General features: G+C 47.1%; 1 protein-coding gene across 4 annotated transcripts in view; it reads right to left on the minus strand.

Moving 5' to 3' along the window:
* The window catches only part of LOC139753729 (uncharacterized), a 579254-nt gene that overhangs the window by 459255 nt on the left and 103204 nt on the right, over positions 1–16795 (minus strand). For 3 of the 4 annotated variants that reach the window (XM_071670510.1, XM_071670509.1, XM_071670512.1), the window contains exon 2: positions 1402–1455. The exons of the other annotated variant lie outside the window; for it this stretch is intronic. In XM_071670510.1, the coding sequence (XP_071526611.1) occupies positions 1402–1455 (54 nt within the window). The remainder of the gene's footprint in view (positions 1–1401; positions 1456–16795) is intronic. 4 annotated transcript variants of the gene reach the window in all.

The following is a 16795-nucleotide window of genomic DNA, read 5'->3' on the forward strand; positions in this document are numbered from 1 at the left end:
GAGAGAGAGAGAGAGAGAGAGAGAGAGAGAGAGAGAGAGAGAGAGAGAGAGAGAGAGAGAGAGAGTGAGAGAGAGAGAGAGAGAGAGAGAGAGAGAGCGTTGCCAAAGTCCAGATGGTCCTTAGGCAGACTGGAATTGACTATTAGCGTGGCGGGCCGCTGGTTTGCGGAGCGTAGTGACGCGGGGCGTGGGTCGGGGAGTGGTAGGGGAAGGGGATGGTATGGATGGTGTGGGAAGGGGGGCGGATAGCTGGGGGAACGAGTTGAAGGTTAGGGACGGTATAGATGGAAGGGATGAAGTCAAGAGCGGGGGATGGTGCATCCGGGTGTAAAGGATAGTATAGGGTGATGCCATGAGGATGGTGAAGGCGGCGAATGGAGGACAGTGGATAGAAGGATAAGGAGTTAGGGTGGGTGTGCTAGCTGGACAGGGGGGGAGTAATCGCGGTGGTGTGGGGAGTGGGGACTGAGAAGGAAGCGCTGCCGGTGTTGTGGATATTGGGGTGTGTTGAAAGCTGAGGTTATGGGGGTCACTGGGTTGTGGAACGTGACAGCAGCAGCAGCACGGGTGAGGAGGCTGTCCAGTGGATCTACCGTGGATGGATGAGGTGGATATGGAAGGCTTGGGGTGTAGGTGGATGGTCGGGTCGGGCTGACTGTACGGATTCGTTGAAATGGATGTAGGGAAGGGTTATGCGAGTTTAATGGTGGAAGATGGGGTCAGATATGCAAAGCAGGCTATGCTATTGACCCCCACCGTCGATACAGGCTTATCTCGACCCCACCGTCGATGTACAGGTGTAATCTCGACCCCCACCGTCGATGTACAGGTGTAATTTCGACCCCCACCGTCGATGCACAAGTGTAATCTCGACCCCTACCGTCGATGTACAGGTGTAATCTCGACCCCCACCGTCGATGTACAGGTGTAATCTCGACCCCCACCGTCGATGTACAGGTGCAATCTCGACCTCCACCGTCGATCCACAGGTGTAATCTCGACCTCCACCGTCGATGCACAGGTGTAATCTCGACCCCACCGTCGATGCACAGGTGTAATCTCGACCCCACCGTCGATGCACAGGTGTAATCTCGACCCCCACCGTCGATGTACAGGTGTAATCTCGACCCCTCCCGTCGATGTACAGGTGTAATCTCGACCCCCTACCGTCGACAGTACCAGCATCTACAAGGACGTAACCCACCCCATTAACGGGGAAGACCTAAGCACCTTAATTCTCACCAACACATCTTAAAAACCTTAACAGCAGAATGGCTGCATGAATGCAATACAAACACCGTTGTTTAGTAATCTACTTAACTAACACTCTGGTCATGTGTTGTGCCCAACACACACACACACATGAGAGAGAGAGGGGAAAAAAACACAGTCACAGCCTACCTTCGCCTGACCAGCAGCAACGCCCGCTAACCAAAGACCGCTGCCCTCTCTTACCTGCAGAAGAGAGAAGTCCTCATGAACAACAGGGAAGTAAAAATTACGAACATTAACATTAGAAAAAATATACACAATACATACATACATATATATATATATATATATATATATATATATATATATATATATATATATATATATATATATATATATTTAATTTTTTTTTTTCAAAAGAAGGAACAGAGAAGGGGGCCAAGTGAGGATATTCCCTCTAAGGCCCAGTCCTCAGTTCATAGCGCTACCTCGCTAATGCGGGAAATGGCGAATAGTACGAAAGAATTTATATATATATATATATATATATATATATATATATATATATATATATATATATATATATATATACATATATATATATCAATGCGGTTAATGGTATACAGAAATTATGTTAATGCTAAATCATAACGAGAGATAATTAGTACCCCAAGACGAGTGTAAACCCTTCCTTGCAGGTTTACCTACCGTCCCTGTGTGTGTGTGTGTGTGTGTGTGTGTGTGTGTGTGTGTGTGTGTGTGTGTGTGTGTGTGTACACCTATGGCTTTGTACACACATGTTCAGTTTATGTATACATATATTACCACAGGCTTGAACTTCATCCATAGGCCATGTGTAACTTGTTCTTACATGATGCATATTATGTCCACACTATTATGGTATGACGAGGGACACGTCAGGAGGGCCTTGTGCCACACGTCCGGTGCCATGGGTCGTCAAGCTCCTGACGAAACGGCTGACGACCATCCCAGATGGGAAACGGTCTCGCGAAAGCAATCCAGAGACCTCGTCTTTCTTTCGAGATCAAATCAATTAAATCAAGTTAGCATAACCCACACAATGATCACACTTCTACAAACCCTTTTCTTTTTATATGGCCAATGGAGAGTATTGTTAATGCTACCATAAAAGAGGAAAGGTTCAAGGTGAACTAGGTGGTTCATCTGCCTTGTTAACGAAGCTGACACGAGTGACTATAACACATGGCTGCCACTTGCTACGCCAGACTGCTGATACTGGCTATAACACACTGCTGATACTGGCTATAACACACAGCTGTTACTGGCTATAACACACTGCTGATACTGGCTATAACACACAGCTGTTACTGGCTATAACACACTGCTGATACTGGCTATAACACACTGCTGATACTGGCTATAACACACTCCTGATACTGGCTATAACACACTGCTGATACTGGCTGTAACACACTGCTGATACTGGCTATAACACACAGCTGTTACTGGCTATAACACACTGCTGATACTGGCTATAACACACTCCTGATACTGACTATACCACACTGATGACACTGATTATAACACCGTGCTGACTCTGGCTATAACACCGTGCTGACACTAGCTATACCACACAACTGAACAATGACCATAACACACCACTAAAACGCTGAGGTCAACCCTCCATACTGCTGACATCAGACTCTTAACACACTCGGTCTCCACCAGACAACCTGACGCGCTTGCTTACCCTCCTTCCCACACACCCACACACCCACTCCCTCCCTCACTCATTCAAATGACCATCTTGAACTGATCATGATCGCAGTCAGCGGGAGACGACTCTCAAGGAAAAAATAACTCTCTCTCTCTCTCTCTCTCTCTCTCTCTCTCTCTCTCTCTCTCTCTCTCTCTCTCTCTCTCTAAGTCCTGAATTAAATATAGTTCACTCCCGGGACATGAAAATTCCACGCTCTTCCCTCAAAACTGCAATGACCGTCTCGCGTGTTTGGATAGATTTGTAAACCCCCCCTCCCTCCCCCCCCCCTCGGTTGGAAGGCCAGACTACATCAATTCAAACAATTTGTCGAAGAAAAAAAAATCTTCAATACACAAGAATATATATATATATATTTTTTTTCAAACTATTCGCCATTTCCCGCATTAGCGAGGTAGCGTTAAGAACAGAGGACTGGGCCTCTGAGGGAATATCCTCACCTGGCCCCCTTCTCTTTCCTTCTTTTGGAAAAAAAAAAAAAAGGAGAGGGGAGGATTTCCAGCCCCCCCGCTCCCTTCCCTTCCCTTTTAGTCGCCTTCTACGACACGCAGGGAATACGTGGGAAGTATTCTTTCTCCCCTATCCCCAGGGAAAATTATATATATATTATATATATATATATATATATATATATATATATATATATATAATATATATATATATATATATATATATATATATATATATATATATATATATATATATATATATATATATATATAAACATTTCTACCTTAAACAGCGCGGACTTTGACGGCGACACCACCCACCCTCCTTCCTCCCCTCCCCTCTCCCCCCCTCGCCAAATTTATTGCCGTGATAACAATTTGTAAAATGGCACCACGACCGCCAATATCACCATTAGCAACCTCTTTGGTCAGCCATTACCAGCGTAACCTCAAGCCTTATTACTCTACACAAATATTAAGGCTACATGCCCCACGGCAAACACCCTCCTCCCATGTGGGTGGGTGGGATATGTATACAGGCCGGACGGTGCCTTAGGAAAACCAAGAGGTTTACGGATAATTGCGATACGCATAACCGAGACGGCCCCACGGGGTGGGGGGTAATTTGTACAACGGATAATCGCGATTGTTATGGCTAACGAGTAAATCATCGATAATCCGTTAAGTTGGGGATTTCAATGGATAAAAGTGAATAATTTAGAGATAATCCACACCTTTCCGATGAATTATGAATTCCGGTTAATCGATACTCCACTGGCGGATGACGGTTCCAATAACAAAAGTCACGGATAATGGAAATGTGGGTAACGCATAATCGACATTTGAGCTCCGGTTAATCAATTCATCCTGGTACTGAAGATGGGGGGGTGTGTGGTTAAAGCGTCCCGGATAATGGGGATTATCCGGGTTAACGAGAAGTCCCGGATAACAGGGACGATGCGAATTATCGTGTGGTACCGGATAACATGGATGATCCCCTTACGACTGGAGCCAGCTAACAATGCCTTACAAAACTCAAAAATTCGACTCAAATTTAACCTCCTCCCCCGTCTTCCAAAAAAAAAAAGACCAAAAATACAAAATTTTGTAAAATAACGTTGTCTTCCGGTTGGCGCTGTATAGGATTATCATTGACTCTTCAGTATGCACAACTGTAATTGTAAAAAACAAACAAAAAAAGAAAAAAAACAAACTCCTATGAATGCTAAGATAAGCCGACATTCAATAGCATCATTACGATCAACCATCAATTAACTCTGACCTTAAATGACATTTTCAATAAATATTAAAAACGCGACAAAAAAAAAAAATAAAAATGAGGCAGGTAATTACTGGCCTTCAAGGGATTGGGAGGGGGTGAGGGAGTGAGTATGGACGACGTCCTCCTCCCTCACCGACACCCTCCTTCTCCTTCCTTCTCCTCCTCCCGCGCGAGTGGGGCACCAGTCAAAACACCACCACACCCCCGTCCGCCCTCACCATCCCTCCCCCGCAACCCAAAACCACTATGCTAGATTGATTTAAGGCACAAACACATCACACGCTAATCAGCCAAAGTTAATCTAAACACATAATCATCGTCAAGTACTTGGATTCACAGATCAAACACGCTACTACTGTCATTTCGCCCTAGATGTAATCACCCACCCCACCCCACCTAAACAGGTAACCCTACGTACATGATTAATCCCTAAAAAAAAACTTCACTGTCCAATCCCTTGATAGTGAGTAGCTCAATGCATTTTCCATCACGCTGCATCTAGGTATTAATCCCTGCGCCCATGGCTGCGCTGCGCTGCTTCATCTACCATGGGAATCCCAGCTATGCACACGACCTCCTACATAAAACAACGTAGAAAAAGTGTATATATATATATATATATATATATATATATATATATATATATATATATATATATATATATATATATATATATATATATATAAATACCTAGGGATAAGGGAGAAAGAGTACTTCCCACGTATTCCCTGCGTGTCGTAGAAGGCGACTAAAAGGAAAGGGAGCGGGGGGGCTGGAAGTCCTCCCCTCTCATTTTTTTTTAATTTTCCAAAAGAAGGAACAGAGAAGGGGGCCAGGTGAGGATATTCCCTCAAAGGCCCAGTCCTCTGTTTTTAACGCTACCTCGCTAATGCGGGAAATGGCGAATAGTATGAAAGAAAGAATATATATATATATATATATATATATATATATATATATATATATATATATATATATATATATACACATTAACCTTATCTGCTTCACCTACACGCTAAGCTCCTTGCCCTACTCCACGCCGGCCTTGGGTACAGGTAAAGAAAATCGATATCCACTGAAAGAACGATTCCTTAGCAGGATCTACATCTCGGCGGGAGATTACCGGGCCAGGAGACAGCGAGGCGCTATCTGAACGGCTGCTGCCTGCAAACAATCTAGGCCGGCAGGGAAGGTAATCTGGCAGGGGAGGTAATCGGGCAGGGAAGGTAATCTGGCAGGGGAGGTAATCTAGCATGGCAGGTAATCTACTCTGGCATGGCAGGTACTCTGGCAGGGAAGGTACTATGGCAGGGAAGGTACTCTGGCAGGGAAGGTACTCTGGCAGGGGAGGTACTCTGGCAGAGTAGTTACTCTGGCAGGGTAGGTAATTTGGCAGGGAAGGTACTCTGGCAGGGAAGGTAATCTGGCAGGGGAGGTACTCTGGCAGGGAAGGTAATCTGGCAGGGTAGGTAATCTGGCAGGGGAGGAATTTGGCAGGGAAGGCAATCTGGAAGGGGAGGTAATCTGGGAGGGGAGGTAATTTGGCAAGGAAGGTAATTTGGCAGGGAAGGTAATCTGGCAGGGAAGGTAATCTGGCAGGGAAGGTAATCTGGCAGGGAAGGTACTCTGGCAGGGGAGGTACTCTGGCAGGGCAGGTAATCTGGCAGGGCAGGTAATCTGGCAGGGAAGGTAATCTGGCAGGGTAGGTAATCTGGCAGGTAAGGTACTCTGGCAGGGCACGTAATTTGGCAGGGAAGGTACTCTAGCACTGGAGGTACTCTGGCAGGGAAGGTAATCGGGCAGGGAAGGTACTCTAGCACTGGAGGTACTCTGGTAGGGAAGGTAATCGGGCAGGGCAGGTCATCTAGATTGGTAGGGTACGTACTCTGGCAGGGTAGGTAATCCGGGAGGGTGCGTACTCAGGCAGGGAAGGTAATATGGCAGGGTAGGTAAACTAGGCTAGCAGAGCGGGTAATCTAAGCTAGGCAGGGCAGGTAATCTAGGACACGACAGGTAATTCAGAGGAGCAGGGCAGGTAACCTCACCTTACGACACATCATCCAACTAATAACATCATGATCATTATGACGCGTGAGCACCTCACTGTATCCACCAAGTACGGTAATCCCTACGTCAACCAGGCGCGCCAACGACCATACGTATGGTGCTGGGGCATACACCTCTCGTGCACACCCCGGCCAGCAGTACACCCGCCACTGATGCGACCCACAGCCCACACAGAGCCAAGGACGGAGCTCGAACCCCTGTCCGACAGTTGGGTCAGTGAGGTGGCTAACCCACCCACTCACCTACTAGCCTGGTGCTATGTGTTCCCCCACACTCTAAGTGGTAAGGTTGTCTGGTGATGATGATCATACCAAGAGGACTGTGGTGGTGCATCGATAGGGTCTCCTGCCACCGGACCCGTACAACCCATCGCTACCACATCCATCCTCACCACAGTCCTACCACACCATCCCCACACCAACACTCCCCATACCTGGCCACATCAAAAAACCTTCCACCGGTTCTACCACACACCCCACACACACACACCTGGCGACATTACCCCCCCAACACACGAGGCTACACCACCACCACCACCATCACCACCACTATCCCCATCACCACCACTATCCCCACCACGACCGCTGGCCCCACCTCAGCTGGCGGGACACGACCGTCATCGGTGCCACGACTCACACCAACATTTAGCAGTTGACATTTACTCCAAGATGCGCAAGTAGACGGCCGTTCCACCTGCCCTACTACAACCCTGAATAATTGATGGCGCAGTCTTGAGCAACAGCTGAGAGAGAGAGAGAGAGAGAGAGAGAGAGAGAGAGAGAGAGAGAGAGAGAGAGAGAGAGAGAGAGAGAGAGAGAGAGGATAACGTGCCAGATGTAAATGAAGAGGGAGGGCTGTGGTACACCCACCAAGCAAGAGAGGGACAGTATGGATCACTGCCTTCGAGCCACTGACTGTAAATTCCTAGAATTCCAAACCAGCCAGGTTCAAGAGACGTATCATGCCTCTCGCTGCTCCATTATAATAACCAAGTTACAAGGGTGAGAGATGACAAGACTCTCACACGAAAAGAAACTATTTCTCAGTACAGAAACAATCAAATATCCTAAACTAATCCAAATACAGACAAGATCGACGACAAAAAAATATCCAAATCCTTGAGAATACAGCAGATTTCCCACTTAATAAACGCCCCCACATAAAACAGTGCCACGGCAGTGGGCTAATACGGACGTAGTGCGAAAACTAAGGTTGGGGACGGACTAAACGGTGAGGGAAGGAGGGGGGGATATCAGATAGTGGGTGGCGTGGCAGAGGGGGTGTTAGAATGGTGAGTGGGGGCTAAACTGCTGTGCAGTGAAATGGTGTTGGGCTAAACAGCAAGACATTAAACAGTACGGGACTAAACAGGCGAGGATTTAAACCAGATAAAAAAAAAATTGGTAGGGTGGTTAAAACGGCGTTGGTTTAAACGGCTATTTGAAGTGGGGGGGGGGGAGGATACCAACGGCGGAGGTGGAGTTGTGGGGGGTTAAATAGCAGATAGCTATAATATCCCCCCCTTATCGCGGGGTGGTGGGGGGGAGGTAAAACAGAGGGGGAGGAAAACGTCAGGAGGGGCAGGAGGAGGGGGAGCTAAAACGGCAGGGTTAAACGAGCCTATCCCACGACACAACAGACAGTCTGATGTAGTTTGCATTCTTCTCATAACTTATTCAACGACCAATTCCCAAAGTAAAGGTACAACTGAAAGGGTTCGTCTAATCCTAGGATGGGGGATAGGAAGCCAGAGGGAGAGGAGGAGGAGGAGTGCGGGAGGAGGAGGGTGGGGGAGGAGAAAGGGTGGGGGAGAAGGGTGGGTAAGAAAAAGAGGGTGGGGGGAGAGATGGAGGGTTTGGGGAGGAGAAGGGTGAGGGGAGGAAGGAGGAGGGTGGTGGGGAAGGAGAAGGGTGAGGGGAGGAAGGAGGAGGGTGGTGGGGAAGGAGGAGGGTTGCGGGGGAAGGAGGAGGGTGGGGGGCGGAGAAGGGGTTGGGGGAGAGGAGGAGAAGGGGGGAGGAAAGTAGGAAAGGGGAGAGAAGACTGGGAGACGTAAGAGAGAGAAGCGAGAGGGTGGGAGGGGGTGAGATACTGGAGGATATGGGAGGGAGGAGTGAGAAGGTATGGAAGATGCGCAAGAAAAGAGGACTGGTGATGATGATGGCTGAGGGAGGAGTCATGGAGCTGTACACAACATGGTTCGGTTCTCGCCTTAATCAACTCGATTATCATCATCTCACATTTCGAAACTCCTCATTACTATACGGGAGGAAAGAGCAACAGAACAATATTCAACTTAGATCTAAAATAAAACAAAAAAACAGTCTTTCTAAGCGCCCGGGTTTCGATCCAATCTTATCTTCGCGAAATGAATCATTGTTATTATAGCCTCCCCGATACGGTCAGAAAACGGGAGCTGTTCTTAAACCCAGTGCAGACACCACCACCCTCCCAACACGACCAACAGCCCTCCTGGAAAACAAATATTATCCTATGTAATGGAACCCACGTATGACCGGCGCCAGCAACATTACAGTGGCTACAGCTGATGCAAGCTGCGACCTACCATTACAGTGAGTTACAGTGACCACATCGCATACAACCTGCCACTTGTAATTACAACACGTCAGTGACCTCAGCTACTACAACCAGCTACTTACAATTACTACAAGTCAGTGATCACAGATACTACAACCTGCTACTTATAATGACTGCAAGTTACAGTGACTACAACCTGCTATTTATAATGACTACAAGTTACAGTGACTACAACCTGCTATTTATAATGACTACAAGTTACAGTGACTACACCTGCTATTCATAATGACTACAAGTCACAGTGACTACAACCTGCTACTTACAATGACCGTAAGTCAGAGCTTAAGTGTCTACTATAAGTAACATTACGGTACCAGAGGTTGTCGTTAACTAACTTCCACACTACCACACAGTACCACCACACTACCACAGTACCACCACACTACGGCTAATGAGATCTTCACTTACCGGAGCCTGGGACGGCCAAATGGTAGTGATGGAGCGAGGGAGGGTGATGATGGAGCGAGGGAGGGTGGTGATGGAGCGAGGGAGGGTGATCTTTTTTTTTTTTTTATGTTATCTGAGACGGCACCGGCAACTGAGGCCCTAATCAATGCCATCTCATTAACCCAATATATAACACACACACACACACACACACACACACATATATATATATATATATATATATATATATATATATATATATATATATATATATATATATATATATATATTTCTTTTTCTTTTAAACTATTTGCCATATCCCGCGTTAGCGAGATAGCGTTAAGAAGAGAGGACTGGGCCTTTTTTGGAATATCCTCACCTGGCCCCCTCTGTTCCTTCTTTTGGAAAATTAAAAAAAAAAAAAAAACGAGAGGGGAGGATTTCCAGCCCCCCTCTCCCTCCCCTTTTTAGTCGCCTTCTACGACACGCAGGGAATACGTGGGAAGTATTCTTAATCCCCTATCCCCAGGGATAATATATATATATATATATATATATATATATATATATATATATATATATATATATATATATATATATATATATCCTAGCCTGAGCCAGGTACCCATTTCATCGACTAAACTCCCAGGGGTGGATGAACAGCTAGGTTGACTGTGGACCGACAGGCTTAAAAACCAGGATTCGAACCAATCAATGCGCTCGACCCTGGGCGACCAGTGAATGCGTCCAGGTCAGGAAGGCTACCCGATACACCACTGGATTCCATAACATCATTATTCTAATATTTCAAAACAGTGGCGTCAGGAGAAGCTAAAAGACGAGGCATGAAGGCAACTGGTGGCACGTGAGCCACACAACACACGGGCCCCTTACCACCGTATGACACACCTTTCGCGGCCGTGTACGAACGAACCACGACACAAGATGCCCAGGGGACCAAACCTGACAAAGTATTCGCCAGAGAACCACCACCACCACCACTGCTAAGCTACCCAGCAGATGCAGTCTCCGTCCCTCTCCCTACTCACGAACATCATGAACGCTTGTGAGGAGGCGCTCCGTCATTGCGGCTGTGTGTGGAGCACTGCTCGGGGGAGGAGGGCAGTTCTGATCACCCTCCTCCCCAAAACTAACCTCCTCCTCCCCCCCAAACACAGGTCAAACCCCCCCAACACACCACCCCACCCCCATCACCCAAACTTGAAGGTCCTGATTCCCTGCGTCAACATGGGAGGGAGGGAGGGAGAGGGGGGGATGGGTGGGGGGTGGAGGGGGGGTGGAGGGGGGGAGGATGGTCAGAATGCTGACCTTTAAACCGGTCGGTTGGTCGGCCGACAAGTCAGTCACTCATTCTCTCTCTCTCTCACTTACCCATTCACTCACACTCACACACTCATTCAACCCGACACTTTCCCCACTGGCTCATTCAGGAACTTCCCACTCCTCCTTCCCGTCCCAGTGTCGCGTGTGTCGTCCATTGTCGCAGAGTATTGTCCCTCAACCTTATCCGTCTTCTCTAAGGCCGGCAGCGCTGAAGATGCTGTTCCGAGGACGACCCAGTCAGGTGCTGAGAGCACCAGGGTACAAGGGAGGAGGTGAAAAATAACATGGGAGGGAGGCAGGAGAGAGGAGGGGAATGAAGGATGAAGAGGGAGGGAGGATAACGAAGGAATAGGACAAGACGAGGAACGAAAAACAAAACAAAAAACATGCAGACCAACAGAGGTGAGGTGTGAGTGCAAGGGAGGTGGGTGAAGTGTGAGGGTGAAGGAGGGAGGTGAGGTGCAAGTGTGAGGGAGGGAGGGAGGTGAGGTGCAAGTGTTATGAAAGGAGGGAGGGGAGGGAGGGAGGGAGGGAGGGAGGGAGGAAGGTGAGGTGAGGTGCGAGTGCAAGGGAGGGAGGAAGGTGAGGTGAGAGTGCGAGGGAGGGAGGTGAGGTGCAAGTGAAAGGAGGGAGGGAGGGAGGGAGGGAGGGAGGGAGGGAGGGAGGGAGGAAGGTGAGGTGCGAGTGTGAGGGAGGAAGGCGAGGTGCGAGCGTAGGGGAGATCGTGAGGTCAGGGCCCCACCAGGTGATCAGGGACCATCATTAACGCAACAACCAGATGACTGGGAACCAAGGCAGCCCCTCACAGGCCTGGGTGACAAGGGGACTGTGAAACCTGTCCAGGTATGTAGGTAGGGCGGAGAGCGGCCCTACACAACAGGGCAGGGCGACGTGTGGGTGAAACCTGCACAGACAGGGCATACAGCACGGTGGTTACTACCGGAGTAAAAAAAAGGAGTTCAAACTGCAACACTTCGATTACGAACATGGCAGGTAAAGCGGGGAGAGAAGACAGGATATGAGGCAGTGTGCCAGGAGGAATGGGGGGAGGATAGAAGATGAGGAAATGGACAGGAAAGGAGAGGAGGAGGAGGAGGAAGATACGAGGCCAGGAGGGAGATGATGATGGTACGGAGGTAATGAGAGAAGGCGAGAGGTACTGGCGTCAGTTCACTAGTCTTCAGTTTCCCCTCTCTAACCGCCAGGGATTCGTCAACACGACAACATCCGACGCGCGGTCGGCATCCGACACGACAGCAGTCACTCACCTAAAACGACTAAAATAGCGGACGACATCAACCCTTACGACGACAGCCGTTTGCGTGGTCGTCGCCCCTGACGACAACCGTGTACACCTCCCACTACGACCACGCCTGGTCGATACCCCTCAACGACAACCACGTACGGTTGTCATCTTTTGCGACGACAACCAGGCATGCTCAACACCTCTCACGACCATAAGCACGCCACTCCCTCCCCTGGTCGCTCCAACCTTCACCTCCTCACTGCACCCTCGCCAGGAATTCGTCTTCTCCCCTATAATTGTAACCCTCAATCACCTAATTATATGCGACTCTGGGCGTCAGAACCTATAATATGAAGCTTGAACGGACGGAATCTTAAAGCCACGCAAAGAGCGGATCCTCAGTATTACCAGAGGCAGGTGAAGGCCTCATTCTGTAGCCGTCACACCAATAACAGACGTGTACATTCAACAAGTGAGGAAGAAATTATAACATAACAACACACACACACACACACACACACACACACACACACACACACACACACACGCATGCACAAAAACATCATACAAATCCGGCAGAGTTAATCATGCAACCTCAACACAGCATAAGTTATGCACATCACGACCTCGGCCTCCTGTATGGGACGCACCAACACCACAGCCAAACCTATAAAAGCCCACCCTTATCTTTATGCATATTTCTTTTTTGTACGTGTTCTCTGTCGGGGCGATGCAGCAGTGGAATATAAAATATGTACTGGATATAGAAATATGAATATATACATATGAATATATAAATAAATAAATACTATATATATATATATATATATATATATATATATATATATATATATATATATATATATATAATATATAATTCCGTTTGCTTTTGAAAGGTAAGGAATGTGGAGCAGAATAAAATATACGAAGTATCGAAAACCCAGAAAAGAAAGGTGACAATTGTATGTATTTCCCCCGACGCAAAATATATGTAGCGAGAGCCACCACAGGAGAACAGAGAGAGGGGGGCTCGCCAGGGCCCCACACACCTCCCAGAGAGTTATATACCACACAGACTCATAACCTGTCCTCCATCACCTCCCTATAATATCCATAACGCGCATATATGTATATACATATATATATATATATATATATATATATATATATATATATATATATATATATATATATATATATACCAGGTATTCTTGCTTACTTTATAGCAAAGCCATGGTTATATATGATAGCTACACGAAAGCTCAGATAGCCAGATACCTCTGCACTGTATAGAGAGAACACTCCTACGTCCCCTACACTGGACAGGTGGCTGAACCCATGTCGCGAGCGGTGGCCAGCGTGATGCTCACACACACACACACACACACACACACGATGTATCTAAACCCCTTTCCACGCGTGTTCCCCGTACACCGTCTCGATCCCAACCCTCCTGCTGTAACGTCTACCCCCAACGACACATCCTATCCCGCTGAACTCGCCCCCTCTTCCTATCGCTGTCCTGACATCCTACCAATGCCTCAGGGTACCCCAGGTCTACCAGCCAATCTTTTTAAGTTGTCACGTGCGTGCGTTCGCTCCGTCCCTCCAGCGGCCGGAGGCCACTAGCTCGAGGAATCGTTTACCAGCTCGACCTCCGTAGTGAAATGCCTTTATAATCTTCCCGGAATGCACACAGACGCCATCCAAGACCTCAGTACGTTCTTTCTCGGTAACACACACACACACACACACACAAACACACACACACACACACACACACATTCAAGAGGAGGAGGCCCGATGAGTGTGAAACTCCCTTTCCGTAGGGTTCAAATGACAGAAATGAAGAATCCAAACGGTTTCTTTATCTCTATTATAAATCAAAATATGCAATAAATTACTCAAATAGAAAGGTTTACTATACTAGTTTTCATGTTATGATCTCAAGTACATGGTTGCTCAAAATGCTACGAATGTCTTCACAAATCTCTAAAGAAATGTTCTCGACTTTCAAAGTAACAACTGTGAAGTCAACAGACGGAGTAACTTCAAGGATCAGGGCAGAGCAAAGCAGAGGTATTAGTGGTGTAATCCTCGCCCAGGGAGGGAGTGAGGGAGGGAGGTGAGAATGACTTGGTGACAGTCAATCCAGATTCGTCGTAACATCCGACCCCCACCAACCCTACGTAACCCTTAGAATATCAGTAATATAGCGGGGTTACAGTGCCTCTGTATACAACCCTACAGCATTGTGTGGTTAACTCAAACTTAATTCACAGCAACACAACAACAATGACAGACCAACAACCTAAGGTATCCAGCCACAGGATCTTATATATATATGGCCATCCAACAACTTTAAGTATGGCAATTTTACAACGTTACGTATGGCAACTCCACAACCTAAAGCATGGCAACCCTGTAACCATGTATAGGGCAACCACACAACCTTGTGTATGGCAACCACACAACCTTCTGTATGGCAACCTAATAATAAATGGCCACTCTAATGGCAACCCTAAAATATCGTGCATGAACACACCATACCCCATACCAGGTTACCTAATTATCCTTAAAATCCCTATCCATGGTAGGCCCTCAACCATTTACATAGGTAACCCCTTAAATTTCTGTTTGATAATCCCTCGGTACCCTGTGTGGTAATCCCGTAACATCCAGTAAGTTAATCCCCTAATACCAAGTATGGTAATCCCACAAGCCTGAGGTAATTCATACCCTTAAATGGTATTCCCTTAACTTCCTGTATGGTAATCCCTTAAACCCGTGGTAATCTCTAACACCCTGTATGGTATAGCAATTCCTTAACTCCCTATGGTAATCCCTTAAACTGTGAGGTAACCCCTTACCCTTTGCATAGTAATCCTGAACCCCCTGTAAGGTAATTCCTCAACACCCTGCACTGTAATCCCTTAATATCCTGTATGGTAATCCCGTAACACCCTGTATGGTAATCCCTTCACCCTGTACAGTAAATCTGTCATCCCATGTGTAATAACTGTATAAGCGCACACACACACACACACACACACACACACACACACACACACACACACGCACACACACACACACACACAACAACCTCACAACCCTACGTACAACAGCCTTACAACCCCTGTAGTCCGCCATGTATGGCAGAACTACAACATCCACTTGGGACAACTTCTAACGAGTCTGCCGTGTGTCCTCGTCTTAAGTCTGTCGGTGGCGCAGATGCGCATACTCTGGTATACTGGGAGGGTGAACGTGGCACGGGACCGCATACTCTGATATACTGGCAATGAGTATGCTAGTTTGGGTATGTTTAGGGCTGAGGGCTGGCATGGCGTGGGGCTGGGAGGAGGAGGGGATTGTCACAGCCCTGGCACAGTCTTGTCTTTCATCAATACGATTTTGGCTCAAAAATCATCGCTCGCACCAGCCACAACACTGAGGATCTTAATTCCTACCTCCTCAGAGCAGCTGGACATACGGGGCACCCGACCTGTAAACAGGAGACTAAGAAGTTATCTTTTCCTCTTTTAGAGATAAGTGAGGGTATAATATCACTGTCCTCTCCATCTCCCTCTCCCTCCCTCTCTCTCCTGGAGGGACGAAACAATACGAGGGAGGGACAGAAGACGAGAGAAATTTTGAGTGAGTGCCAAGTTGTGGCCGGCCACACATAACTCAAGGTAGCACACTCTGCAAACACGCGGCCAACACTGATTACTGGCCCAGCTGCTGCTGCTGCTGCTGCCCCCATCCTAGGCCCGGCCAGGGAAGGTAGACGGAGTTCCGAGTTGGAGGGACGCGTCAGGACAGTGAAGGAGGGAGCGAGGGACAGAGCAAAAGCAAGAGACGGCTGAGGGTGGCAGCTGCGTAAATTGAGGGACTGTGACAACTACCAATGAATAATACGTAAAATACAAGTGATGATTTTCTTTTTAGATTGAGAAAATTTTGAGGAACGTAAGAGTTCAGGAAGGGAAGGGAAGGGAAGGGAAGGAGGGAGAGAGAAATGACACGAGAGCAACTGGCTGTACCGACCAAAGCAAAGCCTCGCCCTGAGCCTCACCAGACGACATATCTAACATCACTAACTAAACACACACACACACACACACACATGGGTTAAGTTATACAAAACAACCAATACTGCAATACTGTCAACACAAATAATCATATATATATATATATATATATATATATATATATATATATATATATATATATATATGCAGAGAAATCCATCAGTTTCCCGCTGCGAAAAGTGTAGCCTTGAAGTTAAGTGACATCCATAAACGCTTTCCTGGAGTTGCACACGTACATTATATATATATATATATATATATATATATATATATATATATATATATATATATATATATATATATACAGTATATTTACTATGTACATATATATACCGAGGGAGGGGAGGTGTGGGAAGACGG

Source organism: Panulirus ornatus, chromosome 15 (assembly GCF_036320965.1).
Source record: "Panulirus ornatus isolate Po-2019 chromosome 15, ASM3632096v1, whole genome shotgun sequence".
NCBI lineage: Eukaryota > Metazoa > Arthropoda > Malacostraca > Decapoda > Palinuridae > Panulirus > Panulirus ornatus.